Raw genomic sequence first — 27,072 nt, forward strand, 5'->3', positions numbered from 1 at the left:
GTGGTATCCCTAGTGGTGACCCTATTTGTATCCCTAGTAGTGTCTTTAGTGATGTCCATAGTGGTGTCCCTATTGGTATCCCTAGTGATGTCTTTAGTGGTGTCCTCAGTGGTGTCTCTAGTGGTGTCCTTGGTGGCGTCCCTAGTGGTGTCCATAGTGGTATTCCTAGTGGTGTCCCTATTGGTATCCCTAGTGGTGTCTTTAGTGGTGTCCATAGTGGTGTTCCTAGTGGTGTCCCTATTGGTATCCCTAGTGGTGTCTTTAGTGGTGTCCCTAGTAATGTCCTTAGTGGTATCTCTAGTGGTGTCCTTAGTAGTGTCCCTAGTGGTGTCCTTAGTGGTGTGTCCCTAGTGGTGTCCTTAGTAGTGTTCTTAGTGGGGTCCCTAGTGGGGTCCTTAGTGGTGTCCTTATTGGTATCCCTAGTAGTGTCTTTAGTGGTGTCCATAGTGGTGTCCCTATTGGTATCCCTAGTGGTGTCTTTAGTATTGTCCATAGTGGTATCACTAGTGGTGTCCTTAGTGGTGTGTCTAGTGATGTCCTTGGTGGCATCCCTAGTGGTGTCCTTAGTGGATCCCTAGTGGTGTCCCTATTGGTATCCCTAGTAGTGTCTTTAGTGGTGTCCATAGTGGTGTCCCTATTGGTATCCCTAGTGATGTCTTTAGTGGTGTCCATAGTGGTGTCTCTAGTGGTGTCCTTGGTGGCGTCCCTAGTGGTATCCCTAGTGGTGTCCCTATTGGTATCCCTAGTGGTGTCCCTATTGGTATCCCTAGTAGTGTCTTTAGTAGTGTCCATAGTGGTGTCACTAGTGGTGTCCATAGTGGTGTCACTAGTGGTGTCCATAGTGGTGTCACTAGTGGTGTCCTTAGTGGTGTGTCTAGTGATGTCCTTGGTGGCATCCCTAGTGGTGTCCTTAGTGGTATCCCTAGTGGTGTCCCTATTGGTATCCCTAGTAGTGTCTTTAGTGGTGTCCCTAGTGGTGTCCCTATTGGTATCCCTAGTGATGTCTTTAGTGGTGTCCTTAGTGGTGTCTCTAGTGGTGTCCTTGGTGTCGTCCCTAGTGGTTTCCATAGTGGTATCCCTATTGGTATCCCTAGTGGTGTCTTTAGTGGTGTCCATAGTTGTGTCCCTAGTGGTGTCTTTAGTGGTGTCTTTAGTGGTGTCCCTAGTAATGTTCTTAGTGGTGTCTCTAGTGGTGTCCTTAGTGTTGTCCCTAGTGGTGTCCTTAGTGGTGTCCCTAGTGGTGTCCTTAGTAGTGTTCTTAGTGGGGTCCTTAGTGGTGTCCTTATTGGTATCCCTAGTAGTGTCTTTAGTGGTGTCCATAGTGGTGTCCTTAGCGGTGTCCTTAGTGGTGTGTCTAGTGATGTCTTTGGTGGCATCCCTAGTGGTGTCCTTAGTGGTATCCCTAGTGGTGTCCCTATTGGTATCCCTAGTAGTGTCTTTAGTGGTGTCCATAGTGGTGTCCCTACTGGTGTCCCTATTGGTATCCCTAGTGATGTCTTTAGTGGAGTCCATAGTGGTGTCCTTAGTGGTGTCTCTAGTGGTGTCCTTGGTGGTGTCCATAGTGGTATCCCTAGTGGTGTCCCTATTGGTATCCCTATTGGTGTCTTTAGTGGTGTTCCTAGTGGGGTCCCTATTGGTATCCCTAGTGGTGTCTTTAGTGGTGTCCATAGTTGTGTCCCTAGTGGTATCCCTAGTGATGTCTTTAGTGGTGTCCCTATTAATGTCCTTAGTGGTGTCTCTAGTGGTGTCCTTAGTGGTGTCCCTAGTGGTGTCCCTAGTGGTGTCCTTAGTAGTGTTCTTAGTGGGGTCCCTAGTGGGGTCCTTAGTGGTGTCCTTAGTGGTGTCCCTGGTGGTGTCCTTGGTGGCGTCCCTAGTGGTGTCCTTAGTGGTGTCCCTAGTGGTCTCTCTAGTGGTGTCCTTAGTGGTGTCCCTAGTGGTCTCTCTAGTGGCGTCCTTAGTGGTGTCCTTGGTGGCGTCCCTAGTGGTGTCCTTAGTGGTGTCCCTAGTGGTCTCTCTAGTGGTGTCCTTAGTGGTGTCCCTAGTGGTCTCTCTAGTGGCGTCCTTAGTGGTGTCCTTGGTGGCGTCCCTAGTGGTGTCCTTAGTGGTCTCTCTAGTGGTGTCCTTAGTGGTGTCCCTAGTGGTCTCTCTAGTGGCGTCCTTAGTGGTGTCTGCAGAGAGCCAGAATGTCATCATTTATCCTTTTGGCAATGTGAAGAAAAGTAATGGATTTGGAGCTCTGTTATAGAAAAACAGATGTTGTGAAAATACTGTAGTGTGGGTAACCCTAAATATCAAAGTGATCATATATTAAGAGAATTTGCCTGACATAAGGGAGCCGCACCGACTCCTAGATTGAAGGGTGTGCAGCACTGCTCTAATGCTGCTTTCCCTTGTCTCCCCCTGCTCAGCAGCGCTCTACAGGCAAGTTCACCGCGGTCCCTTTCAAATGAATGAAGGCAGCTGCCCGGGAACGCCACTGTTAAGGAAAGTTTATAAAAGGGGTGCAATGCTAAATCAGGAATGATAAGGGCACTACACAATTATAAAGTGATGCTGCGTCCCAGTGATTACTTCCAGTATCCTAGATAAACTAAAGATGAGGGAATCTGATGAAATTTTATTCTCCAGATTTACTCAAAATTAAATTTATTTGACGTGAATCGAATTGCTTGTAAAAGCCATTTATTATCCTCTGTGGTCTCTCACCTCCCCCTTCACGTATCATGGCACCGCAGCTCCCTGCCTGCTCCTCTGCTAGCTCGCATCCTCCCTCCGGCTACAGTCTTCTATTCCGCTCACGTGATGTCATGGTACCCGCGGGTGTCACCTTGAGAGGTCATGATATCACAGGAGGACTATTCAGCGCAAGAGATGCCGAAGAGTGAAAACAGGAAAGAAGACCAGAGCTGGGGGGAGGAAGCGAACCAGCATTGGACTGGGCGTGGAACTGCGGCATCAGGGCAGGTGAAGTGCGAGGTGGTCATAATGTTTATTTTTTTAGCCTTGGTCCTAAAAAGAATCTCGCTAAACTGCAGTCCAATCGCCATTTTGCTGGATATGAGTGAATCGAATCATACATTTTTTTAGTTTTGGCAAATCCAATTTTTGGTGAAATTCAAAGTGAATTTGATTTGCCTTAAATCCATTCTCTTGTCTCAAGTGAAACACTATACACGCCCATAAAACTGTAATATGATGTCCTTTGTGATGCCATGTATTATGTAGGTGGAAGTTTTCCCCGTTAATAATTCATAATTTTTCTCAATTTTTTACTTCATACAGACGAAGGCTAAGGAGCTCCCTCTGTCTGCAGTGCGCTTTATGGAAGAATTAGGGGAATGTATCTTTGGAAAGATCTACAAAGGTCACCTCTACCTTCCAGGGATGGATCACGCCCAACTTGTAGCCATCAAGACTTTGAAGGATTATAACAATCCCCAGCAATGGGCAGAGTTCCAGCAGGAGGCGTCTCTCATGGCGGAGTTACACCATCCCAACATTGTGTGTCTTCTTGGAGTGGTCACGCAGGAGCAGCCTGTGTGCATGTTATTCGAGTTCATGAATCTTGGGGATCTCCATGAATTCCTCATTATGAGGTCCCCCCATTCAGATGTTGGCTGCAGCAGTGATGAAGATGGGACTGTTAAATCAAGCCTCGATCATGGAGATTTTCTTCACATCGCTGTTCAGATCGCCGCCGGGATGGAGTATTTATCAAGTCACTTCTTTGTTCATAAAGACCTGGCCGCTCGGAACATATTAGTTGGAGAACAACTTCATATAAAAATCTCCGACCTTGGACTTTCGAGAGAAATCTACTCAGCTGACTACTACAGAGTGCAAAACAAGTCCCTTCTTCCCATTCGATGGATGCCTCCAGAGGCCATCATGTATGGCAAATTTTCCAGCGATTCGGACATCTGGTCTTACGGTGTGGTGTTGTGGGAAATATTCAGCTTTGGTCTTCAACCCTACTATGGATTTAGTAACCAAGAAGTCATCGAAATGGTCAGGAAGAGGCAACTGCTTCCATGTTCTGAGGACTGTCCTCCAAGAATGTATAGTCTCATGACTGAATGTTGGCAAGAGATACCATCTCGAAGGCCAAGGTTCAAGGATATTCACATGAGGCTGAGGTCATGGGAAGGACTTTCAAGCCATACAAGCTCCACTACACCATCGGGAGGTAATGCCACAACGCAGACCACATCTCTGAGTGCCAGCCCTGTAAGCAATTTGAGCAATCAAAGGTATCCTAATTTTATTTTTTCACCACAAGGAATGCCACAGGCCCAAATTACTGGTTTTATAGGGCCACCATTACCTCAAAATCAAAGATTCATACCTATAAATGGATACCCTATCCCTCCTGGATATGCTGCTTTTCCCACCGCTCACTACCAACCACCAGGGCCTCCGAGAGTCATTCAGCATTGCCCGCCACCAAAGAGCCGCTCTCCAAGTAGTGCAAGCGGGTCAACGAGTACTGGTCACGTGACCAGTTTACCATCTTCAGGATCCAATCAGGATGCAAACATCCCGTTACTATCACATATGTCTATGCAGAGCCATCCGAGTAGTATAGGAGTACAATCATTTGGAAGCAAAGGTATGAAACCCTACAAGGTGGACATGAAACAGTCTTCTTTACTGGAAGACTCTGACCTCCACGGACACAACGACTCCATGATCTCAGCGGAGTTGTAATATTTTGTGGTAGATATGTACATACTATATGCAGGAAAACAATCGAAAGGACATTTTAATGAAAAAAAAATAAGTTTTATATAAAGTATTTTTATTGAACTGAGGTCATTCCAGATGTTCGGCGGATGTGTCCTTCAGGTATCTTCTGTGAAGTTAGAATATTATCCTCAACAGGCAGACGTGTATGCAGTCCGGAACGTGGTGACTCCATTCATTGCCTTAAAGGGATTGTCCAGGCTTAGAAAAACATGGACACTACTGTCTACAGGATTTGTGTAATATTATAGTTCAGCCCCATTGTCTTTAATGGGGCTGATCTTTAATACCAGACACAACCTGTAGACAAGAGTGGAGCTCTTCTTGGAGACAACCCCTTTTGATTGTGTATATATGCATTTCTAATTATTCCAAAGATCTTAACTGAGCCAAGACTCGTTATAAAGCCATTGACTGCTCGATGTAATAACTAAAAGAATTTGTAATAAGTTAAAGAATTTAGAGGTTTTATACAATGGTGGCCGAGCATGTTCCATGTTGAACCTGACATAATAAATCACTTTATCATCCAGCAGAACATTAAGGTTCGTATCCAAAATTGGGATGTTCTGTAATATTAAAGGGATTGTCCCAGACTTTAACATTGATGGCCTATTCTTAGGATTGGTCATCAATGTGTGATGGGTGGAGGTGTGACACCCGGCACCCCCGCCGATCAGCTGTTCCTGGTGTCGGCGTTGGCTGAAACTGCTCAGTTACGGAGCTGCACAGCACAGATCCATCGATGGAGTGGCCGCTGCCACGTACTGCACATCCAACCCTATTGATTTTAATAGGGGGCGGATGTGCAGTACTCGACTGCGGCTACTATACAGCCGACAGAGCTGTGCTGTGCAGCCGACACCGGGAATAGCTGATCAGCGGGGGTGCCGGGTGTCGCATCTCCACCGGTCACACATTGTTGACCAGTCCTAAGATGTTAAAGTCCCTCTAAATGTTTAAGACCCTCTAAAAATGCTATGGTGGCTATTTTCCTTCTCCATATTGTTGTAAACCTGGCTGCTTTCTCCCAAAAACAGCGCCGAACTGGTCCGTTACTTGTGCTGGTATTGCAGCTCCATTACCTGTGGACAAATTGAATTTTTTTTTTATTTTTTTTTTTAATCATGAATAATCTTTTCAGTTTGTCTTTTCTCTTAAAAGAATGTCTACCTTTTATTTATTCTATTTTTCACTTTTTCACTTTTTATTTATTTTTATTTCTTTGTCCCCATTTGTACCTAAAAAAAAATGCTAGATCCTTAGCCAATAAATTACATGCACAGTAAAAAATGCCAACAAGCCACCAACTACAAGATCAGATAGAAGGGAAATTTTTGGATTCTGAGATTGTTAAGACAGGAATCAATTCATGGCATTTGTGATGGCCTCACTTCTAAAGCGACCCCCATACAGAATAGATAGAGGACGGCCAAAAGATGGTTGGGCCAGCAGCTGTCTCTCCCGACTCCTCCATACACAGTAGCAGCTATAGGAAAGAGCCACTGACAGACTCCTCTGTCGGTGGCTTATGCAGGAGAACAAAAGGATCGTCGGTCCAAAACGTCAACACGACACAACTGTTTCCAAAAAGTCCAAACCCGATTCATGTTTTGGTCGCAAGTGGCACATGATCACTGTAGATCCCACCACTGAGACCACACCAGCCCGTACAGAAGAGATCACAAGTGCTCGTTGGAATGGAGCGATGTCTGCACATGGCGCTCCACCGCTCAGTCCATTGTCTGTGGGACTCCCGACATCACATCTAATGATAATCAATGTGGTTATAATGTGACAGACGACCTCATGCAAACGCAGCAAGTCCACAAATGCAAGATGTTTTGGGCTCAAGACTTTACCATTAAAGATCATAATGTAAGTCACGTGCTGATCGCTGTGGATCCCACCCCTGGGACTTCCACCAGTCACTAAAGAAGGGATCTAAAGTGCTTCATTTCAATGGAACAATTGCCACGCAGTGAATGAAGTGGTGGAGCGCATGTGCACCCATTGCTCCATTTAGACGGAGCACTTTAGAGCCCTACTTTTGGGATCAGTTCAGATCCAAGCAGTGAGATCCAAAGGGATCATTATTGGCTCTTCTGTGGATAACCCCTTTAAAAGCAAAAACTTTTTGGCAAGTAAGTATAAGGATGACAGGTAACATCATGATCAAACCAGTCTAAAATTTCCCCTATCTGTTCATCTGTTCATGGTAAAGTTTTTTTTCCTGTAGGGGGCAGTATTATAGTAATGACAACTACTTTTGTAAGCCCGAAATGTACTTGGACCTGTTGTCACTTCCCCTCCAAAACTCTTCTTACAGCTTATGCAAAATCAGTTGTCCCATAGGTAGTGACATTGAGCAAGAAATTTCCCCCTATGAAGGCAATGAGCGCTCCACCCCAAGGCATGACGGGAAAGAGTCAAAAATATAACTTTGCAGGTATTTTCAGGAGTTTGCTGTCCCGGGGCAGCAGGGGGTTGCAGTTTCTCCACAGCCGGAGATCGCAGGTTGGAGACCCCTGCTCTGTACCACGTATCCAAATGGTTTTGTTTTTCGTCATCACTCCCTCCTTATAGACTCACTATGTTTGGGCGTCTGCACAAACGTTCCCATTGCTTAGGTAATGATGTCTGCCAACCAGTGAACTGCGGCTGCCGCTTTCTTCCCGTCGTCTTCTGTTTTTTTTACTTGTAGGAAAACTTTTTGTAGTGAATATATGTCGTTCTTATGAAAACCACTCAGCATTGCTCAGACCGTATCTCTGATATTATGATGATCTTCACACTGTCGGTTTTTGTATATAAATACTAGTTTTTTTGTAATTACGGGGGAGAAGAAGCTGTTTGCTAAATTTACAGTTTTGTATTATGAGTTTTGCACAAAAGTGTTATGTTTTATACCGCAGATGTGGAAATACAAGGCTGCGTTTTACCTCTTCGTGTTCTCTTCTTTTGTTACAAACTTGAAGTGTTCTACTTTTTGCCTACAGCAGGGGGCGCTAGTGAGGGGTTAGCATTGGATATTAAAGGTTGCTATATATTGCTGTCCCTTCAGGGCGCAGTCAGACGGCCATATAAATAGGACCGCAGTGCATGGACTGGCCGGCGGCTATCCTGACCCGAACATGACAGCTACATAGAAATATATGAAAGTGGGGAGAGCTGCCGGCCAGTCCATGCACTGCAGTCCTATCTTGGTGCAATTTATACGGCCGTCTGACTGCACCCTGAGACTGAAATCAGCCTCTGTAAGAACAGTAGAGACTCCAACTGATCCTGAAAATGAAGGAGTTACAGGATTGTATTTGTGCCGCGACACCCTCAAAGTTCTCCCTGTACAGCGGCGCTCCGGGCCGCCGGCCGTGCAAGGGACTACAGCACGGACCCATACATGATGGTTGTTCAAGATGGTCTTTGTGCAAGAAGGACACTGAAGGAAGGTGCTAGGTGCTGACCCTTCACAGGATTTAGACTTGAGCACAACTGTCCACAACTAAACATACCCTATAGAAATAAAAAAAAAAAAATTATATTTTTTTAACTTTTCTTCTAATATCTAATTTACCATCAACTTATTGATGTAAAAAAACTTCATAAATGCTGAGACAGATTACAGGAAGTGGGGATGGGTCTACATCTGTCTACAGGAATTGGGAGCAGGTTTTTACCTCTCTGCCGCTGATCTTTTGTATTACTACATACAGACATAACAGAGAGGTGGTTTTCAGTTCAAGGCAAGCTATTGTACAACGGTAAGAGCAATATATGCTTAAAAGGGAGCTCCCACACATATAGTGCTGGCAGAATGCTGATACAAAGGAACCGCCAACTTTAAAAGAGTCGATGTAAAGTTACAGAGCATGAAAATCAGGATAGTTCCTGTACATATTATACTGGTATGTGCACAAAAGACAGTTTTAACTGCTGGGGTGAGAGCAACAATATTATAGGTTTCTACAGGTTTTGTGTGAACGAACAAGTACGCTTCAGGTCATTCATTTTTTTTTTTTTTTTGCACGTTACATAAAATGTGCTACAATTAAGTATATACCGGATAATCCGGTATACGAGGTGAGATCATCACCCCAAACATGGTTCTGAATTGTGCTGGCATATCCTAATGACTAATATCATCCACGTGCCAATTAAAGGGGCAATGAAGCTGAAAATAAAGAATAAAATGGAAAGTATTAAGTAATTTCTGTCCTACTCAGGAGCCTACAGAGGATTCAGCAAAGCTCTGAAACTTAACAGCTTTGGAGAAATCTGCCAGTGAATAAGAGACCTTTCACCACTTGGCCGACTCCATGTTTCAGGGGAAATGTTAGAAGGGGTGGAGTCTGATTAAAGGGGCAGTGATTAATGTTTAGGAGGCAGAAGTAGGTTCCCACTAGCTCCATGCCAGAGGATACAAAGTGTTAAATACCCATAGCAGAGGTGTAAGCGGACGGTATAGAGCACCGAGTGGAATATTGGACGCTTTCTGGCTTCTCACACTAATAATATTTGTACTAATAGTGTCACCGAATATTAAGAGTCAGCCGTGGTCGCTTCACCTTTAGCCGACTGCACAATGAATGGGAACTTTCAGGAAACCTTCTGGCTGCAGATTTCACAGCCAACCTGTTAAAGGAAATTTGGAAGCCATGCTACATTTTAATGTACAGAGCTGAAGGAGAAGATAGAATTTCCAGAAGATGATTAAATACAGGCCCGTGTGTTGCCGGAGATTTATCCATATTCATAAAATCATTCTTCTGGATTCTAAAAAGTTATGTGCAAGCAAAGCTCGCTGCAAAAAGGTAAGACGTCAAGTCATAGACCGTCCATTCACTGCAGAGCGACACAGCAATAAACCGCAACACACCACACACCAAACCTCCTACGGTTTAATGACTGCTCTGCTGGGTAATGTACGCAGCGCTGTGCAATACACAAATGCTCTGTATATAATATTCATTCATCTCAAGTGTAGCCTGGACAATCACATCGGCCCCTGGACACACTGGGGGCCACTATCCTATCTCCCTATATCAGCCACTCAGAATATAGATTATTTCCAACTATGAACATCTTTTTGATTTAGGTCCAAACTTCAGTTCTGAATAAAGGAAATCTGTCACCGGGTTTTTGCTTCCCCTTCTGAGAGCAGCATGGTGTAGGGGTAGAGACCCTGATTTCAGCGATGTATCGCTTCCTGGGTTGCTTGCTGCAATTTTGATAAAATCACAATTTTTATCTGCTGCCGATTTAGCAGTTCTCTAAGTGCTGAGCTCTGTATAACCCCGCCCACACCACTGATTGGCAGATTTCTGTGTACACTGTGCATAGGCAGAAAGCTGCCAATCAGTGGTGGGGTTGTGGTTGGACTACGTGGCAGAAGGTTTACTAGTCCTCTTGTGATAATCTACTGGTGATAAACCATGATTTTATCAAAACTACAGCAAGCAGCCCATCCCAGAAAGTGATACATTGCCAGCATAAGGATCACTGTTTCTACATCACGCTGCTCTCAGATTTTGTGGTAAAAACATGGAAACAGACTCCCTTTAATTAATAAAGAAAATGCTATAAACTGGCTAAACCGGCCCGCTAATGAAAATGAGATTACAATACTGACCCTGCCCTCTGGTAATAATCGGACTATGCTGAGCCTGCCCTCTAATGATAATGAGATGACTGCTAACCCTGCCTTCTAATAATAATGATATGACTCGCCTGACCCTGCCCTCAAATGATAATGAGATGACTCTGCTGACCTTGCCCTCTAATGATAAGATGACTCTACTGACCCTGCCCTCTAATGATAACGAGATGACTGCTGATCCTGCCCTCTAATGATAATGAGATGACTTCTGACACTGCCCTCTAATGATAATGAGATGACTCTACTGACCTTGTCCTCTAATGATAAGATGACTCTACTGACTGCCCTCTAATGATAATGAGATGACTACTGACCCTGCTCGCTAATAATAATGAGATAACTACTGATCCTGCTTTCTAATGATAAGGGGATGACTCTGCTGACCCTGCCCTCTAATGATAATGAGATGACTCTGCTGATCCTGCCCTCTAATGATAATGAAATGAATATGACTCGCCCCCTGGGCCGTGGGGTACCCGGAACCGGGTCTCTGTGTGTCGCTGGGGAGTAGTAGTGGCAACCCGGTCCCGTGGCTCAGGGTGGTCAAGCCACGTGCAATCTATGTTTATGGTGGTTATTAATGTCTGACTACGCCACCCGTGGATTGCGGTCAGAGATAACCGCCGCTGCGAGGCAGACCGCTGAGGCTGGTGTTGGTGTGCAGCACAGGGGTAGGATAACTCCCCACGGGAGGAGTGTAGCCTCAGGGCAGTGTAAGTGGATGCTGGGGGTGATGGTGCAGGCGCAGCAGAAATCACACAGAGTCCAATGATGCAGTACAGGGTCTTTTACTCACAGTTGTTATTCAAGTCACTTCTGTCAGCAAGGACTGCCCAAGCCGTGCTGCGTCCACCAGGTGAGGGGCTCGGTCAACCCCCAGGCAATTCAGGAGTATGTCACAGGACCCCCTTCTGTCCTTTCTCTGGCCTCTCATGCCCCACCAGTGTCCTGACTTCTGTCCGGCTACCACGGACTGTGTCGGGTAAGCGTTGGCCTTCGCTTCCCGCTATCCTATATGGTACCTTCCTAGCAGGTTTAGCGGGGGATCGCACCAATAAATGGTCACAACCTCCGGTTCTTGGCTGAGGGTAGATTCGCCTCCACCAACTTAGGGATCCGGTACCTTTCCACGGCCTGACCCACCCGGTAGAATGCGGTTATGCAACAGTTGCTGGCCGTTCTGCACTCTTAGGGTCCCTTCTGCCTTCTTGTTTCTGGAGCCTTTCCACTCCTCTGTCTCTCCTCCTTCCTTCCTTCTTCTTCTCCTCTTCTCCTCTCCGGCCCCGGCCTTTTCTCTAGGCCTGCATCCTGGAGCTGAGCTCAGCCTGAGCCGCTGCTCCCTGTCAGCTCTCTCTCTCTCCCTTCTGCTCCGACTGACTGACTTCCCTCCTAAGATGGCCTCCACCTTTTAGCTGCTTCTCTGTGTCTGAGCTCAGGTGACCTGCACCCAATGAGCTCCTTCCTGTGCTCCCAGAAACTGCCCCCTTTCTGCTCCTACACCACAGGGTTCTCTTCCCACTCCCCACTCCAGCCAGGGACATGGTCAGTTGTGCCCGCAGCTGGGAGCACCGTCGAGCTGTCCCCCGGAAATGTGGTGTGTGTGTGTATGCAGCTAACTGAGCCCTGGTCCACACTCCATCCTTACCTGGCAGTGGAATATCACACCTCTGGGTGAGGTGCAATACCCCTGTAGCAACCGAACCCTCGGGTTGCTGCAAATACTGAATCCGCCCTCTAATGATAATGAAATAACTACTGATCCTGCTCTCTAATGATCATCAGATGACTCTGCTGATCATTCCCACTGATGATAATGAGATAACTCTATTTGTCATACTCTCTAATAATAATGAGATTACTTTACTGATCTTAACTTCTAACGATAATGAAATGACTCTACTGAACATACCTTCTAATGAACATATGACTCTGCTGACTACGCTCTTTAATGATAATGATATAACTCTGCTTACTCTGCCCTCTAATGATAATGATATGACTGCTGACCCCGCCCTCTAATGATAATGAGATGACTATTGACCCTGCCCTCTAATGATAATGAGATGACTCTACTGACCCTACCCTTTAATGATAATGAGATGACTGCTGACCCTGCCTCTAATGTTAATTAGATTAATTTACTGACCCTAGCCTTTAATGATATTGAGATGATGCTACTAACCCTGGCCTCTAATGATAATGAGATGACTACTGATCCTGTTCTCTAATGATAAGGGGATGACTGCTGACCCTGCCCTTTAATGATCATCAGGTGACTCTGCTGATCCTTCCCATTGATGATAATGAGATAACTATTTATCATACTCTCTAATAATAATAAGATGAATTTACTGACCCTGCCCTCTAATGATATTGAGATGACTACTGACATTTCCCACTCAAATTATAATGAGATGACTCTTCTGAACCTTCCCTCTAATGATAATGAGATGACTCTTCTGACCCTGCCCCCCAATGATAATGAGATGACTCTTCCGGCCCTGCCCTCTAATGATAATGAGATGACTCTTCTGACCCTGCCCCCCAATGATAATGAGATGACTCTTCTGACCCTGCCCTCTAATGATAATGAGATGACTACTGACCCTGCCCTCTAATGTTAATGAGTTGACTCTACTGAGCATTTCTTTTACTGCTAATAATTCTATTTCACAGGAAAACTAAGAAGTGAGTTGCAAAAAATCATCACCAAAATGGGAGAAAAACAATATATGCTTATTATAGAAACAGAATTTAAATATGCAATTTTTTTTAATAATGCATTTCATCTAGCATACTGCTCACTGCACAGTCATTGATGAATCTGGGCAGACCTGATTACATGCAGCAAGAACATGTCCTACACCTTATAAACCTCTCTGTGTTTTATACGTCTTTTTTCGTATGTGCGCATTAACATTTAATGTGCTACAATGAGGACATTGTATAAACATCACATTCCTTAATATTTGGATAATTCTCCTTTTGGGCCAGGCTTTGTTCCCCAATGGATCGTTTCATACTAAGCTCCAGTCTTCCATCGCCCGGCGCCGATATCTCTGCCTGCAAAGCGTTATTAAAAACAGATCTTATGTACACACTGACATCAAACAGCCAAGGGATCAAGTACTGAAAACCTGAAAAGGGGGAAATAGAATCAGAGTTTCAATTATCAGAAGAATGTGTTTGTCCTGGACGAATCCATTGGAATTATCTCCAAATGTGAACTGTGGGTTTATAGCTATTGTCAATCCCCCTTTAAAGCGAATGTGTCATCAGAAAATGTCAAGCTTTTTTGTTTAATGTTATTATTATTATTATTTATTATTATAGCGCCATTTATTCCATGGCACTTTACATGTGAATGTGGTTTTTTTTAAACATTATTTGGCAATGTTTTTTTTTTTCCATATCACAATCTGTAGTAAAAATAAAAATTAGAAATCTTGCTATTTTGACACTTGCCATTGGGGCTATTTTAGACTCCAACTTTCTGGAGTAGGGGGGGGGGGTTTCAGGAAATTCACATGTACATTAGCTGCAATGACCATATCTTTTGTATTGAAGCATCTAATGAGCGTGTGTAAAAGTCATAATGGCAGAAGGAGCTGTGTCGGATTAGTTTTATCAGTGATTGTGATCCTGCCTCTGATGATAAGGAGCCTGCTGAAACCTTTTCCTGATAAAACAAGAAATATGAATCTAATGTAGCTCCAGTGGCCAGTGTCAAAAATACAAGATTACTATTTTTTTTAGTTTAATAAAGATCGTAATACAAAAAAAAAAAAAACATTGCCAAATATTTTTTAAAAATACATTTAACGCAAAAAAATTGATTTAAATAATATGCCATTGGATGACACATTCCCTTTAAAACTACGGATCCTGTAGTGGACACAAGACTCTCTTGCGCCCTCTTTGCTTTTAGTAGACTCCTCAGCCCATACCCCTCTCACAAAGCAGAGTTACCGCACCCTATATATTCTACTGGGGAAATTTCTATTGCGTCTCTACAACAGAAATTGACATGCTGCGGCTGGTAAACCCATGCCACGGGTGAGTTTGCGCGGCGTCAAATAGACTTCTATAAATCCCAACCGCTGCGCTTCTAACATAGAACGCAGAGTTTTGGACGCAGCACAGGTGAGCTGCGTCCAGAACTCTGCTACTCCGGATAGTGGGCAGGTATCTTGTGAAATATGCAGATGAAAGGAGGGAGACTTCCCAGGATGTTTTGTTGGCGTTCTCAGATGGATTGTGGACGGAATTAAAGGTTTATGGGAATATGGCAGGTGGGGGCCCTGTTACAGATTTAATATTGGGTCCTAGGAGCTTTAAGATGCGCCGCTCTGCTGGTGACTCCTGTTACTGTATCTCACTTCACTCATAAGAGCAATTATTGGGTTCCCATCTCTGTATGTAGCAGAGCCGATCATGGGAGGTTCTGCCCCATCCTGACACTTCATGCAGCTACTGTGCAGTCATGAACTGGTTAAGTCTTTATCCCATCCCTCGTCCGCTGGAGGCCTCGGTGCTATAGAAACACACACAATGGAGTCTAACAAACCTGGTCTGTCACCAGCGCACCCAGTCACACAGAAACTGGGATCTCTGGACGAGAGATAACTTCCAGTATATTTTTCATATCTGGATCCGACGATCACTGGATCTGATAATTGTACTATTAGAGACAATGCAAGAAAACACAGATCTACGAGAAAGCGGGATGTTATAATGTAACTGCATATTCATGAGGAATATCACCTTAATCCAAGCAGTACGTAAGTGACATTTAAGTTTCCTTCCCTTCCAGTTTTGGAACACTTTGTGTTGATAAAGCAGAAAATTTAGAAAAAAAATGGGTCTACTTTGCTTCCAAAAACAGCATGTCTGGTATTGTAGCTCAACAGTGCCACTGTTCTCTGGTGGCTGTTTTTTGGTATTGCAGCTTAACAGCATCTCCGCCTTCTCTGTGTCTGGTATTGATGCTCAATGTGTCCACTGCTGTGTTCAGGTTGTGTCTGGTAGTGCAGCTGAACAGCGCCACTATTGTGTATAGGTTGTGTCTGGTAGTGCAGCTGAACAGCGCCGCTGTTGTGTACAGGTTGTGTCTGGTAGTGCAGCTGAACAACACCACTGTTGTGTACAGGTTGTGTTTGGTAGTGCAGCTGAACAGCGTTGCTGTTGTGTGCAGGTTGTGTCTGGTAGTGCAGCTGAACAGCGCCACTGTTGTGTACAGGTTGTGTCTGGTAGTGCAGCTGAACAGCGCCACTGTTGTGTACAGGTTTAATAGGCTGAACTGGATGGACGCTTGTCTTTTTTCGGCCTTATAAACTATGTAACTATGTAAGGTTGTGTCTGGTAGTGCAGCTGAACAGCGCCACTGTTGTGTACAGGTTGTGTCTGGTAGTGCAGCTGAACAGCGCCACTATTGTGTACAGGTTGTGTCTGGTAGTGCAGCTGAACAGCGCCACTATTGTGTACAGGTTGTGTCTGGTAGTGCAGCTGAACAGCGCCACTATTGTGTACAGGTTGTGTCTGGTAGTGCAGCTGAACAGCGCCGCTGTTGTGTACAGGTTGTGTCTGGTAGTGCAGCTGAACAGCGCCACTATTATGTACAGGTTGTGTCTGGTAGTGCAGCTGTCTATAACATGTAACTGATATTCTCACTCAGTTGAATCAGACGGAGCTGTAACACCAAACAGAAGCTGTAGTAGAGAGCGGCGCCAATTTTGGACAAAAATTTCTGCGACTGAAATTGTGTTTGATATTTGTGAGTGACGTCGCTTTCACAGCAGAGCTTGGATTTCTGCAAGAATAACTTAGAAGAATGAAAGAGTTGTAAATAGTTCTGCAGTTTAGTTGCTGTCGGACCTGGGATCCAGGGAGCTGAGATCTTGTATGCTGTTTGCTAGGACCTTCAGATCATCTCCTGCTCTGACATGGTCCCTGTGGGTCAGTGGTAAGTGTAGTTTTAGATATAATTGCAACATGGTAGAAGAAGTTTCTAGTGGAGTCTACAGCTTACTGAAATATGAAAAGAAATTATACATTAGGAAAAAGGGGAATATCCCTTTAAATAGGTCCTGTCACTTGCCATAAATATATAGATATTTTTTGGTGTAAATGCCGCTGTTCTCCTGTATCCGGCGATGCTTTTCTTTTGTTTCTACGCCTCTCCGATCATGAGATATGACTCCTCTTTGTGGTATGTAAGCTTAGGGGGTTTTAGCCAATGGGGTGTGGTCCTCAAGAAGACATCCACAGAGGAGAGTTTAGGACCACGCCCACTTGCCTGAAAATACTAGCTTTATTTAGAGGAAAGCGAGGCCATATCTCAGGAACGGAGAGGCGCAGGAAGAAAAGAAAAACATCGCCGGATTCAGGAGAACAGCGGCGTTCACACCAGGTAAAAACATATGTGTTTATGGCGAGTCATCTTTCCTCTTTAAAGTAAAGGTAAAACTGAAATAATGGCTAGAACCAGTTTTGGACTTTGGTACTTTCTGAGTGTCTGTTCTATGCATAGATGAGGGTTGTAGTAATGTTCCCTCCCACTTGTCAGATATTGATGGAGCTGCGGGCTCAGTGCAGGATCCTGTGCCCCAGTCTAGCAGGAGGAAGGACCAGTGGCAGCAGGTTCATTATTACAGCCACTGTGATCTGCACGGAGTTTATTTTGCGTCTCCGGGTGATTATAAAGATGCGGTCACAATAATTTGTTTTGTAAAGACCGTCCTTTATTTCCTCGTGATTGTTCTGGGCTGTGCAGTAAAATAAATCTGCGTCTAGTTTAAGACTTGTAATCCAGAACGTTCCCATATGTGAGGGGCAGCCGAGCATGATAAGTGACTAATACAATTTACCAAACAAGCAGAAAAGTATTCAACATCCTCTGTGCTCTCACACCGGCCCCTCCGCGACAGGCCGCAGTCTCCGAGCCCCATGTGCTGGTCTGCAGCTGTGTACTGTGTGCACAGAGATGGGCCCCTCAGCTGTGACTGTAAGAGAGACCGTCGCCTGGATATATAATCTGCACTAGCTCTACATGATCTACACCAGGGGTCTCAAACTTGGCTAAGTATATGGGCCACACATAGAAAAATGTGAATTTGAAGGGCTGCATTCTTTGCAGGATGATATGAAATTTTTAATGATACCATATTGTTTTTTTCTATACACCTTTTGGATAATTTTTTGAACACTTTTGGCTTATTTATTTTATTCTTTTACATGGCATTCATTTTATGGGCTATGGTACAGTTTTATAATTTTTACAAGTTTACAGTTTTTACAATTTTTATTTCCTTTTTGTGTCCCCTAATTGGCCTCATACAGTGATTTTTTTTTACAATTTGCACCATATAGTAATTCTGACCAACTTCTTATAGTAATGTCCCCATCTTGTAGTAGTAATGTCCCCCATCTTGGTCCCCATCTTGTAGTAATGTGCCCATCCCGGTCTTCGTCTTGTAGGAATGTTCCCATTCTGGTCCCCATCTTGTAGTAATGTGCCCATCCTGGTCCCTATCTTGTAGTAATGTGCCCCATCCTGGTCCCCATCTTGTAGTAATGTCCCCATCCTGGTCCGCATCTTGTAGTAATGTGCCCATCCCGGTCCTCGTCTTGTAGGAATGTCCCCATCCTGGTCCCCATCTTGTAGTAATGTGCATATCCTGGTCCCCATCTTGTAGTAGTGTCCCCATCCTGGTCACCATCTTGTAGTAATGTGCCCATCTTGGTCCTCATCTTGCAGTAATGTGCCCATCCTGGTCCCCATCTTGTAGTAATGTGCCCATCTTGGTCCCCATTTTGTAGTAATGTGCCCATCTTGGTCCCCATTTTGTAGTAATGTGCCCATCTCCCGGTCCTTGTCTTGTAGTAATGTGCCCATCTTGGTCCCCATCTTGTAGTAATGTGCCCATCCCGGTCCTCGTCTTGTAGTAATGTGCCCATCCTGGTCCCCATTTTGTAGTAATGTGCCCATCTCCCGGTCCTCATCTTGTAGTAATGTGCCCATCCCGGTCCTCGTCTTGTAGTAATGTCCCCATCCTAGTCCATATCTTGTAGTAATGTGCCCCATCCTGGTCACCATCTTGTAGTAATGTGCCCATCCTGGTCCCCATCTTGTAGTAATGTGCATATCCTGGTCCCCATCTTGTAGTAGTGTCCCCATCCTGGTCACCATCTTGTAGTAATGTGCCCATCTTGGTCCTCATCTTGCAGTAATGTGCCCATCCTGGTCCCCATCTTGTAGTAATGTGCCCATCCTGGTCCCCATCTTGTAGTAATGTGCATATCCTGGTCCCCATCTTGTAGTAGTGTCCCCATCCTGGTCACCATCTTGTAGTAATGTGCCCATCTTGGTCCTCATCTTGCAGTAATGTGCCCATCCTGGTCCCCATCTTGTAGTAATGTGCCCATCTTGGTCCCCATTTTGTAGTAATGTGCCCATCTTGGTCCCCATTTTGTAGTAATGTGCCCATCTCCCGGTCCTTGTCTTGTAGTAATGTGCCCATCTTGGTCCCCATCTTGTAGTAATGTGCCCATCCCGGTCCTCGTCTTGTAGTAATGTGCCCATCCTGGTCCCCATTTTGTAGTAATGTGCCCATCTCCCGGTCCTCATCTTGTAGTAATGTGCCCATCCCGGTCCTCGTCTTGTAGTAATGTCCCCATCCTAGTCCATATCTTGTAGTAATGTGCCCCATCCTGGTCACCATCTTGTAGTAATGTGCCCATCTTGGTCCTCATCTTGCAGTAATGTGCCCATCCTGGTCCCCATCTTGTAGTAATGTGCCCATCTTGGTCCCCATTTTGTAGTAATGTGCCCATCTTGGTCCCCATTTTGTAGTAATGTGCCCATCTCCCGGTCCTTGTCTTGTAGTAATGTGCCCATCTTGGTCCCCATCTTGTAGTAATGTGCCCATCCCGGTCCTCGTCTTGTAGTAATGTGCCCATCCTGGTCCCCATTTTGTAGTAATGTGCCCATCTCCCGGTCCTCATCTTGTAGTAATGTGCCCATCTTGGTCCCCATCTTGTAGTAATGTGCCCATCTTGGTCCTCATCTTGTAGTAATGTGCCCATCCCGGTCCTCGTCTTGTAGTAATGTGCCCATCCTGGTCCCCATCTTGTAGTAATGTGCCCATCTTGGTCCTCATCTTGCAGTAATGTGCCTATCCTGGTCCCCATCTTGTAGTAATGTGCCCATCTTGGTCCTCATCTTGTAGTAATGTGCCCATCCCGGTCCTCGTCTTGTAGTAATGTGCCTATCCTGGTCCCCATCTTGTAGTAATGTGCCCATCCCGGTCCTCGTCTTGTAGTAATGTGCCCATCCCGGTCCTCGTCTTGTAGTAATGTGCCTATCCCGGTCCCCGTCTTGTAGTAATGTGCCCATCTTGGTCCTCATCTTGCAATAATGTGCCTATCCTGGTCCCCATCTTGTAGTAATGTCCCCACCCTGGTCCCCATCTTGTAGTAATGTCCCCACCCTGGTCCCCATCTTGTAGTAATGTGCCCATCCTGGTCCCCTCAGGACCAGGCCGCAATCATTACGGGGGCTCCGGTGCCTGCGGGCCGCATTGGGCCGCACATGGAAAAAATTTTAATTTGGGGGGCCGCATTCTTTGTTCAATGTGACATTTTTAGTGATACCATTTTTTTTGTATACACCTTTTGAACATTTTTGCCGTGTTTATTTTTTTATAACTTGGGTCGTTATGGATGTGGCAATAATAAACGTGCACTTTTTTGTGTTTACTTTACTTTACATATAAAACAGCATTTTTAGTGCCCAATATTTTTTCATGCTTTATTTTTATTTTTTTGATTTTTCCAATTTTGTTTCCCCCAATTGGCCACATACAGTAATATTGTCTTACAATTAGCATCATATAGTAATAATGGCAAACATCTTGTAGTAATGTTCCCCATCCAAGTCCCCATCTTGTACTAATGTGCCCCATCCAGGTCCCCATCCTGTGGCTATTTGCCCCATCCCGATCCCCACCTTGTGGCTATGTGCCCCATCCAGGTCCCCATCCCGTGGCAATGTTCCCGATCCAGGTCCCCATCTTGTGGCTATGTGCCCCATCCAGGTCCCCATCTTGTGGCAATGTTCCCCATCCAGGTCCCCATCTTGTGGCAATGTTCCCCATCCTGGTCCTCATCTTGTACTAATGTGCCTCATCCAGGTCCCCATCTTGTGGCTATGTGCCCCATCCTGGTCCCCATCTTGTGGCTATGTGCCCCATCCAGGTCCCCATCTTGTGGCAATGTTCCCCATCCTGGTCCTCATCTTGTACTAATGTGCCTCATCCAGGTCCCCATCTTGTGGCTATGTAGCCCATCCAGGTCCCCATCCTGTGGCTATGTGCCCCATCCAGGTCCCCATCCTGTGGCAATGTTCCCATCCAGGTCCCCATCTTGTGGCTCTGTGCCCCATCCAGGTCCCCATCTTGTGGCTCTGTGCCCCATCCAGGTCCTCATCTTGTGGCTATGTGCCCCATCCAGGCCCCCATCTTGTGGCTCTGTGCCCCATCCAGGTCCCCATCTTGTGGCTCTGTGCCCCATCCAGGTCCCCATCCTGTGGCTATGTGCCCCATCCAGGTCCCCATCTTGTGGCAATGTTCCCCATCCTGGTCCTCATCTTGTACTAATGTGCCTCATCCAGGTCCCCATCTTGTGGCTATGTAGCCCATCCAGGTCCCCATCCTGTGGCTATGTGCCCCATCCAGGTCCCCATCCTGTGGCAATGTTCCCATCCAGGTCCCCATCTTGTGGCTCTGTGCCCCATCCAGGTCCCCATCTTGTGGCTCTGTGCCCCATCCAGGTCCCCATCTTGTGGCTATGTGCCCCATCCAGGCCCTCATCTTGTGGCTATGTGCCCCATCCAGGTCCCCATCTTGTGGCTCTGTGCCCCATCCAGGTCCCCATCTTGTGGCTATGTGCCCCATCCAGGCCCTCATCTTGTGGCTATGTGCCCCATCCAGGTCCCCATCTTGTGGCTATGTGCCCCATCCAGGTCCCCATCTTGTGGCTATGTGCCCCATCCAGGTCCCCATCTTGTGGCTATGTGCCCCATCCAGGTCCCCATCTTGTGGCTATGTACCCCATCCAGGTCCCCATCCTGTGGCTATGTGCCCCATCCAGGTCCCCATCTTGTGGCTATGTGCCCCATCCAGGTCCCCATCTTGTGGCTATGTACCCCATCCAGGTCCCCATCCTGTGGCTATGTGCCCCATCCAGGTCCACATCTTGTAGCTATGTGCCCCCTGTCTAGTCTACACCAACTCTACATAATCTACACAAACTGTACATAGTCTATATCAACTGTAAATAGTCTAGGCCAACATAATCCAAATCAATTTTAGATAGACATTGTACAGACTATTTAGTCTACAACAACGCTAAATAGTCTACGCCAACTCTACATAATTCGCACAAACTCTACATAGTTTACATCAACCCAACATAGTCTACACCAACTCTACCTAGTCTATGCCAGTCCTACATAGTTCTTGCCAAGTCTATATAGTCTACAAGTTTTGGAATAGTATTAGTTTATTGTCTGGTTTCGGGTCTGCAATGATTTAGGGAATCTGCCCTGAGTTTCATATAAGTTTTTGGGGCTTACATTTGTTATATCTTTTGGGTTTGTAACTGTGTAGTAGGTCTGGTCTGGGATCTATATTGGTTTAGAGCAGGGACGTCAAACTCAAACACACACAGGGCCAAAATTAAAAAATTCGACAAAGTCACGGGCCAACTAGTATACAGTATAATGGGCCCCACAAAGTCCTCCATACAAAATAATGGGCCCCACATAGTCCTCCATACAAAATAATGGGGCCCACATAGTCCTCCATACAGAATAATGGGCCCACATAGTCCTCTATACAGAATAATGGACCCCACATAGTCCTCCATACCATATAATGGGCCCCACATAGTCCTCGATACCGAATAATGGTCCCACATAGTCCTCTATACAGAATAATGGGCCCCACATAGTCCTCCATACAGAATAGTTGGCCCCGCAGAGTTCTCCATATAGTATAATGGGCCCCGCATAGTCCTCCATACAGAATAGTGGGCCCCACATAGTCCTCTATACAAAATAATGGACCCCACATAGTCCTTTGTACAGAATAATGGGCCCCATATATTCCTCCATACAGAATAATGGGCCCCACATAGTCCTCTATACAGAATAATGGACCCCACATAGTCCTCCATACCGTATAATGGGCCCCACATAGTTCTCCATACAGTATGATTGCCCCACATACTCCTCCATACAGAATAATGGCCCCACATAGTCCTCCGTACAGTATAGTAGGCCACAAATAGTCCTCCGTACAGAATAATGGGCCCCACACAGTCCTCTATACAGAATAATGGACCTCACATAGTCCTCTATGCAGAATAATGGACCCCACATAGTCCTCTATACAGAATGATGGACCCCGCATAGTCCTCCATACAGAATAATGGGATCCACATAGTCCTATATACAGAATAATGGGCTCCACATAGTCCTCCATACAGAATAATGGACCCCAGATAGTCCTTCATACAGTATAATGGGCCCCATATAGTCCTCCATACAGTATAATGGCCCCACATAGTCCTCCATACAGTATAATGGACCCCACATAGTCCTCGATATAGAATAATGGGCCCCACATAGTCCTCCATACAGAATAATGGGCCCCACATAGTCCTACATACAGAATAATGTGCCCCACATAGTCCTTGATACAGTATTATGGGCATCACATAGTCCTCCATACAGAATAATGGGCTCCACATAGTCCTCCATACAGAATAATGGGCCCCACATAGTCTTCCATACAGAATAATGTGCCCCACATAGTCTTCCATACAGAATAATGTGCCCCACATAGTCCTTGATACAGTATTATGGGCATCACATAGTTCTCCATACAGAATAATGGGCCTCACATAGTCCTCCATACCGTATAATGGGCCCCACATAGTCCTCCATACAGTATAATGGGCCCCACATAGTCCTCCATACAGAATAATGGGCCCCACATAGTCCTCCAGACAGAATAATGGGCCCCCCATAGTCCTCCATACAGAATAATGGGCCCCACATAGTCCTCCATACAGAATAATGGGATTCACATAGTCCTATATACAGAATAATGGGCCCCACAAAGTACTTCATACAGAATAATGGGCCCCACATAGTCCTCCATACAGAATAATGGCCCCACATAGTCCTCCATTCAGAATAATGGACCTCACATAGTCCTCCATACAGTATAATGGCCTCACATAGTCCTCCATACAGTATAATGGCCCCACATAGTCCTCCATACAGAATAATGGGCCCCACATAGTCCTCCATACAGTATAATGGGCCCCACAAAGTCCTCCATGCAGAATAATGGCCCCACATAGTCCTCCATACAGTATAATGGGCCCCACATAGTCCTCCATACAGCATAATGGGCCCCACATAGTCCTCCATACAGAATAATGGCTGCACATAGTCCTCCATACAGTATAATGGCCCACATAGTCCTCCATACAGTATAATAGGCCCACAGTCCTCCATACAGTATAATGGCCCCACATAGTCCTCCATACAGTATAATGGCCCCCACATAGACCTCCATACAGTATAATGGGCCTCACATAGTGTTCCATACAGAATAATGGGCCCCACATAGTCCTCCATACAGAATAATGGGCCCCACATAGTCCTACATACAGTATAATGGGTCCCACATAGTCCTCCATACAGTATAATGGTCCCACATAGTCCTCCATACAGTATAATGCGCCCCACATAGTCCTCCATACAGTATAATGGGCCCCACATAGTCCTCCATACAGTATAATGGCCACACATAGTCCTCCATACAGTATAATGGCCGCACATAGGGGTGATGGTTCTGGTGTCCTGGGCTAAATAAAACCATCATGCGGGCCAGAGTTTAACATGTATGGTTTAGAGCAGGGGTCTCAAACACGCGGCCCGCATGCGGCCCCTCCGGCTGCTTCTTGCGGCCCGCAGGCTGACACTGGTATTCCTGTGCAGAGAGCCGGTCTCTGCGCGGCAATACACTGCACTACAGCGCTGATGTCGGCGGCTGCTGGAGAGAGCCGCGATCGTTATGGGGTCTGTACCTGCGGGCCACAGGTGCAGAAAGGACGCCGAGGGAACGGAGGACAGGTGAGAATCTTTTTTTTTTTTTCTCTTTCATGTGAAATACAGCGCTCAGTATGGGGGGACCGGGCACTGTGTGCAGTATGGGGGGACGGGGACCCTGAGCGCAGTATGGGGGGAATGGGGACCCTGAGCGCAGTATGGGGGGAACGGGGACCCTGAGCGCATTATGGGGGGAGCGGGGACCCTGTGCGCAGTATGGGGGGAATGGGGACCCTGTGTGCAGTATGGGGGATGGTGACCCTGTGTGCAGTATGGGGGGACGGGGACCCTGTGCGCAGTATGGGGGGACGGGGACCCTGTGCGCAGTATGGGGGCACGGCGACCCTGTGCGCATTATGGGGGTACTGCGACCCTGTGTGCAGTATGGGTGGGACGCACCCTGTGCGCAGTATGGGGGGGATGGACCCTGTGCGCAGTATGGGGGTGACATGTCTGCAACATGGGGACCTGGATGGGAGACCATGTCTGCAATATGGCGAATCTGGATGGGAGACCATGTCTGCAAGATGAGGACCAGTTCAAAAGGTGTATAGAAAATAAAATGGTATCACTAAAAATGTCACTTTGTCATGCAAATAATGCGGCCCCCCCAAATTAAATGTTTTTCCGTGTGCGGCCCATATGCCCAGCTGAGTTTCAGACCCCTGGTTTAGAGGGTATTGTGTGGGTTTGTGATTATTTGGGGAGGTGTTGTCTAGGGCTTGCATTAGTTATGCTAGTCTGAATTTATTTTGGGGGATTGGTCTGGGGTTTCTATTTTTAGGGGGTCTGATATGTGGTCTTTATTTACTTATTTGGTCTGGTTTAATGAAAGCATCTGTATTAGTTTAGGGAAGAACGAGCAGCACGGGGATCATTTGCCGTTCTGTGTGGACCTCAGCCATGAAGACACAAGCATCTCTTACCGCACGCTGTCAGAGCATGCTGGGAGTTGTAGTCCCCTGACAGTGATAGAACCACAGGTTGGAGACTACTGATGACTATATTGTGAAGTAATATCCCATACGGTTCTTTATTGGTGATGTATAACGATTATATCTATGCGTCGTGCAGATCAGGAATCGTGAACGGAGAAGATGCGCTCAAGAAGCTATTTACTACTGGAGAGGGAATATCAGGAGCTGCAGGAAGCTCGGCTTTATGTGAGTCTGCTGCCGTATTTCATGTACAGAACATGGTAGATCTCTTCATCTTCAGCCTCTATAACTTGTGGTTTGCTAAGAACGCTCATTGTGATTAATGGCATAAATGAGGGCCAAATATCGCCGGACCCCATCCTGAGAACGCTGGAAAAAGAGCAAAAATGCAGAAATGATCAGCTGCATTATCTGTCGGAGTCTAAGGTAGTCTGAAATCCATTTCCTGACTCATCAGATAATCAGATTGTATTTCTGTCCCTTCACCATACTTTACACTGCAGTCTAACAGCAGCACGCGCTACCAAGTTTTCTACCTATTTCCCAACTTAAAGAACAAATTGCACCAAATAAATGGAGCACATGATGTGCGCCAAATTAGAGTGGTACACAACTGATGACAAATTTACAGCAATGGTGCAAGCTGTACAACGCAACTTCTGAAACTCGCTAGATGTGTCTGATATCTTTATCTTTGTCGCCGTCTCTTGGCCGCCATATTTTACACCAGTACTTTGCACATTTTTACTCCTGGTAGCTTTTCAAAGGTGAAAAAAATATCTAAACTGCATTAAAAAAAATTGGTGTGCAGCACTTTTTTTTGAGCAATTGGTTTAGTTAATCTCACTCAATGTCCCAGAATTTATGGATAAAGAGAGTGGTAGTTGAGCAGCATCTGCAGAACACATGTTGACCGTCACCGGCGCACATCGCCCTCTATAATCAGCCCACTCTGCTTATTCTGCTAGATTTGAACATTTACCAAGATGCCTGAGAAATGAGCTACGTGCCAGAATAACCAAGACTTGTTTTTACATCACCGTGATCTCACACGTTGGGTTTGGATTAGAAACCACAGATACAGTACTGTGCAAAAGATTTAGGCAGGTGTGGAAAAAAATTCTCCAAAGTTTGAATGCTTTCAAAAATAGAAGAGTTAATATTGTATCAACTAACAAAATGTAAAGTGAATGAACAAAGGAGAAATATTAATCCCATCAATATTCGGTGACCGCCCTTTGCCATCAAAATAGCATCAGTTTTTCTAGGTATACTTGAGGATTTTGCAGGATTATAGTTAAAAATATGAGAACCAGTTATACCAGATAGGTGATAATGATCATCATTTTCAGCTATATAAGAAGCTTAAAACTGGGTGAGAAACAGCCAAACTCTGATACAGAGGTGAGGTTATGGAAGACAGTTTCATGTGATCCATACAACATGGCAAGATTGAACACAGCAACAAGACACAAGGTAGTTATACTGCATCAGCAAGGTTTATCCCAGGCAAAGATTCCAAAGCAGCCTGGGGATTTAAGATGTGCTGTTCA

The 27,072-nt window shown here is 45.7% G+C and overlaps 2 protein-coding genes across 9 annotated transcripts in view; both read left to right on the top strand.

Annotated features, from left to right (window-relative positions):
• The window catches only part of ROR1 (receptor tyrosine kinase like orphan receptor 1), a 308,028-nt gene extending 301,082 nt beyond the window's left edge, over positions 1-6,946 (top strand). The window contains exon 9 of the mRNA XM_073643816.1: positions 3,283-6,946. Within this exon, the coding sequence (XP_073499917.1) occupies positions 3,283-4,707 (1,425 nt within the window). The 3' untranslated portion in view covers positions 4,708-6,946. The remainder of the gene's footprint in view (positions 1-3,282) is intronic.
• Positions 6,947-9,175: 2,229 nt separating this feature from the next.
• UBE2U (ubiquitin conjugating enzyme E2 U) overlaps positions 9,176-27,072 on the top strand; it is a 56,303-nt gene continuing 38,406 nt past the window's right edge. For 2 of the 8 annotated variants that reach the window (XM_073642660.1, XM_073642656.1), the window contains exons 1-3: positions 14,921-15,180; positions 25,429-25,564; positions 25,656-25,744. Coding sequence is in view for 6 of the 8 variants with exons in the window: in XM_073642656.1 (XP_073498757.1) it covers positions 25,679-25,744 (66 nt within the window). In the remaining 2 variants the exon portion in view is untranslated. Of the gene's footprint in view, positions 9,555-14,919; positions 15,181-25,428; positions 25,565-25,655; positions 25,745-27,072 lie in introns of those variants that run through there. The other 6 variants (XM_073642657.1, XM_073642658.1, XM_073642655.1 and 3 more) reach the window with 6 other exon arrangements.

The sequence above is a fragment of the Phyllobates terribilis genome, unplaced genomic scaffold (genome assembly GCF_046119375.1).
Source record: "Phyllobates terribilis strain yellow unplaced genomic scaffold, ASM4611937v1 Scaffold_8__6_contigs__length_399053987, whole genome shotgun sequence".
Taxonomy (NCBI): domain Eukaryota; kingdom Metazoa; phylum Chordata; class Amphibia; order Anura; family Dendrobatidae; genus Phyllobates; species Phyllobates terribilis.